Here is a 3,434-nt window from a genome sequence, read left to right on the forward strand (position 1 = left end):
ATATGAAAAATAAATGGTCTAATTGCTTTAGAAAAAAAAGAATATAATGAATTAGGTAGGAATTTTGGGTTAATACCAAAGTTTAAATGTTGAAGTGACTACAAGTAATTGGTCCCAATAATAATTACTCTCATGAACTTAATAGAATGTATACACGTATAGGACTAAAATATTTTGACTAGGAAATAAACCAAAACTAATCCCGTTAAGTATGGAGAGTGATATTCCAAGTAAGAGAAGATTTGGAAGTATTTAAGAGGGATTTGATTCTTTCTTCCCTTATTTATCTTTATAATTCAGGTATGATATCTTTAGCTTCTTTTTTCTTCTTCTCTCTTATTCTTTAAATCTCAGTAGAAGATTGTTTTATTTATTCATGGATGAAAACAAGAATTTTATGTTGGGGGTTTGGATACAACAAAATCGATTTCTGAAAAGAAATTTAATTTTAGCATATTAGAGTATTTAAGATGTTGGTATCAAATTATAAACCAATATTGCTGTTTTCAGAAAATTTCAGAAGGTTAATTCCTATCAAAATATTCATGGATCATAATTTGTTTGTTATCTTAAGCGAAACCCAAAAAAACATAGTTAGTTCCAAAAGGGGCATTAGATACTTGAATAAAGATGCTAGTTTTTTAATGAGCACAACTGCAATTTTGTTGTCTAGTTTGATAAATGATTTTATGCACATTATAAATTGGATCAAAGCTCATATCAATGTTTCTTTAGTTGGTCACGTATGTTCAATCTCTAAGTTTTGTTGGTTTTCTTTTTACTTCTTTCTAGATATCGTGGGTTTGGTGGCAACCATGGATTCATTTAAAGGACAAGGAGGCATTCAGATGCTGCTAACAGCGGAGCAAGAAGCTCAGCACATTGTTTCAAGTGCTAGAAACCGTAGGAAAACTATCTAAAATGCTTAACATCACATTTTAGATCCCAAACCCAAACTGTATGATTGCTTGAGTACCTAATTTTGTTATTTTCTTTCAGCTTTTTTGTATGTTTTCCATACATCAATTTGGATGTTGATTTTTCATTTAAATTATGCCATTGCTCAGTGAAGATGGCCAGGCTAAAGCAAGCCAAAGAAGAAGCTGAAAAGGATGTTGCCCTCTTCCGCTCCCAAATGGAAACTGAATACCAGAAGAAAATCTCTGAGGTACATATAAGTATAATTATATTATTTTATATTCATATATATAAAACTTGTAAAATAATGTTTTATATGTTGTAGTACTTGTTACAATATTATCTTTTTCAATCATATTGTTTAGTCAAGTGGAAGCTCTGGTAATACTGTGAAGCGACTTGAAGAGGAAACTGACAAAAGGATTAAAGCATTGACGAAATCAACCTCGATAGTATCAAAAGAAATAATTGAAATGCTCATGAAACACGTTACAAGTGTGAAGATTTGATACATGAGGTATGCCTATCGTATGTCTTCTCCTGTAACTTTGCTTAATCTATGGAATAGCACTTTCAATTTTTAACTATCTTATTGCGAATGGTATTGACTTCTTTATGTTGAAAGGTTTTTACTTCTCTTGCAACTAAAATGAATTGAATAGAAATTTCAAAATTATTTTTATTTACTATATAAACACGAAAGAAGCCAGCTCTTTTCATCCACGAGTCTTAGAGATGGGACTGCCCAATACTTTCTTATTTCTCAGCAACAACTACTAGTACTAATAATAACACCATGCTTAAATTACTTATAATTTGCTATAATCTTTAAAGTGAAAATTATTGGACCTTTAAATACATTTGAATTCCTATTCTTCAAGTTGTTGCAATAACAATGTTATTAATTAAGTTAAAACTAGGTCGATAATATAATTGAATGTTATTTGAGAGAATGTGTATTTGTGTGTAAACCAGAACTTACTATTGAGATTATCACACATATTATCAAAATTTGACACTCTTGATAAAATCTCAAGGAAAAGTTGTTCAACCAAACATAGTAATCTAATGACAAAATCTTATATATCTACTCGCAATTTAAAACTTTATTAAGATTGCATGTAGCATGCTTTTGAAAATTACTTTTAAAGTCATAAAATTAGAAGTAATTTCTAAATTGAGAAAAAGTACTTTTGAAAAATTAAAATATTGGTTTTTGACTTTTAAAAATCACTTTTGAACTAAATTATCTACTTTCTCTCGACAAAGGTAAGTTATTTTCATTTTCATTTTTAGAATTTATTTAAAATGTATAACATTATATATTTGAATTTATAAGGTTATGTTTATATGTAAATTTAATGCTACAAACAATTTATATTAATTCGTCTAAAAAGTATTTAAAATTTATATTTTGTATATTAAAATATTAATAATGAGTTACAATAAATTATTTATTGTATTTTTATTATAATGTAAGTTGATATATTTCATATGGTATAATATTAGCCAATTTAAATATAATTTATTTTACTTTACAATATCATGTTTAAAAAAAACATTTTATCTTCTAAAAAGTATTTTTTGAGAATTAGTTAAACACTTAAATTTTGAGCCAAAATTTTTAAAACACATTTTCATAGTAGTTTTCAAAAATAATGATAAACTAAAGTTAAATAATTTTCATCTCTTAATTGATATTGTAATTTTCAATAGTCTATACAATACATGCTGTGATTAACTTTTTTATATTCGCATATTCATGGTAGCCACATATACTGATAGAAACTTAATCTTATATTTCAGTATGCAATATGAAGTTAGACAAGCATTGAAGACTGCGACAAATGAAGGAAGAATCTGGTCTAATAAGCATCTGATGTTTTCAATTCTAATAATGGTGTCAAGAACCCTAATTTTTTTTTATTTGTCTTTGAGGATGATTTAGTTTTCTAAGATTTGCAACCTTTTCTGCCTCAACCACAACTGAGAAGTTTGGTTTATTGTTCTCTAGTTGTAAGCAAATTTTCGCACTAAAAACCTTCTATCTAGTTAATAAATGCTTTAAATTTTCATATTCTAATTTGAAACTAGAAAACTAGCAATCAAGAAACAACCCCACAAGCATTACCAATGAGAGGTTAAAAAGAATTGATATTATTTATAAATGCATGATGTTGAGTGTTTTTGATGTGTATCCTCTTAGTAGGGAGAATCAGGTTATATTATATAATAAATTACATACATTAAATTTACGATAAAATTTACAAAAAGTGGCGCTCTCTTTTTTCTTTTTTTATGTTTTTAATTATCCATTAACTTTTTTATAAAATGTAATTAAAGATGTATCCTTAAAATTTAAAATAAAAATAATTTATCTTTTAAAAAATTACTATAGATATATCAGTAAATATTCAAATATTTAAAAATTTAAAAATACTGCTAAAATTTTAAAATTTAAAATATATTTTCTCTAGAAATAAAAAAATATATATATTTGAAATTTTATATGAAGT

General features: G+C 26.2%; 1 protein-coding gene across 1 annotated transcript; it reads left to right on the forward strand.

Moving 5' to 3' along the window:
• The first annotated feature begins 497 nt into the window (after positions 1-497).
• Positions 498-2,995, forward strand: LOC107952527 (V-type proton ATPase subunit G1). Its single transcript, XM_016887767.2, has 5 exons — positions 498-523; positions 793-903; positions 1,068-1,168; positions 1,284-1,435; positions 2,725-2,995. The coding sequence occupies exons 2-4, from the start codon at positions 816-818 to the stop codon at positions 1,425-1,427; spliced, it is 333 nt and encodes a 110-aa protein (XP_016743256.1). The 5' UTR covers positions 498-523; positions 793-815; the 3' UTR covers positions 1,428-1,435; positions 2,725-2,995.
• Positions 2,996-3,434: the final 439 nt, after the last annotated feature.

Source organism: Gossypium hirsutum, chromosome A02, assembly GCF_007990345.1.
Source record: "Gossypium hirsutum isolate 1008001.06 chromosome A02, Gossypium_hirsutum_v2.1, whole genome shotgun sequence".
NCBI lineage: Eukaryota > Viridiplantae > Streptophyta > Magnoliopsida > Malvales > Malvaceae > Gossypium > Gossypium hirsutum.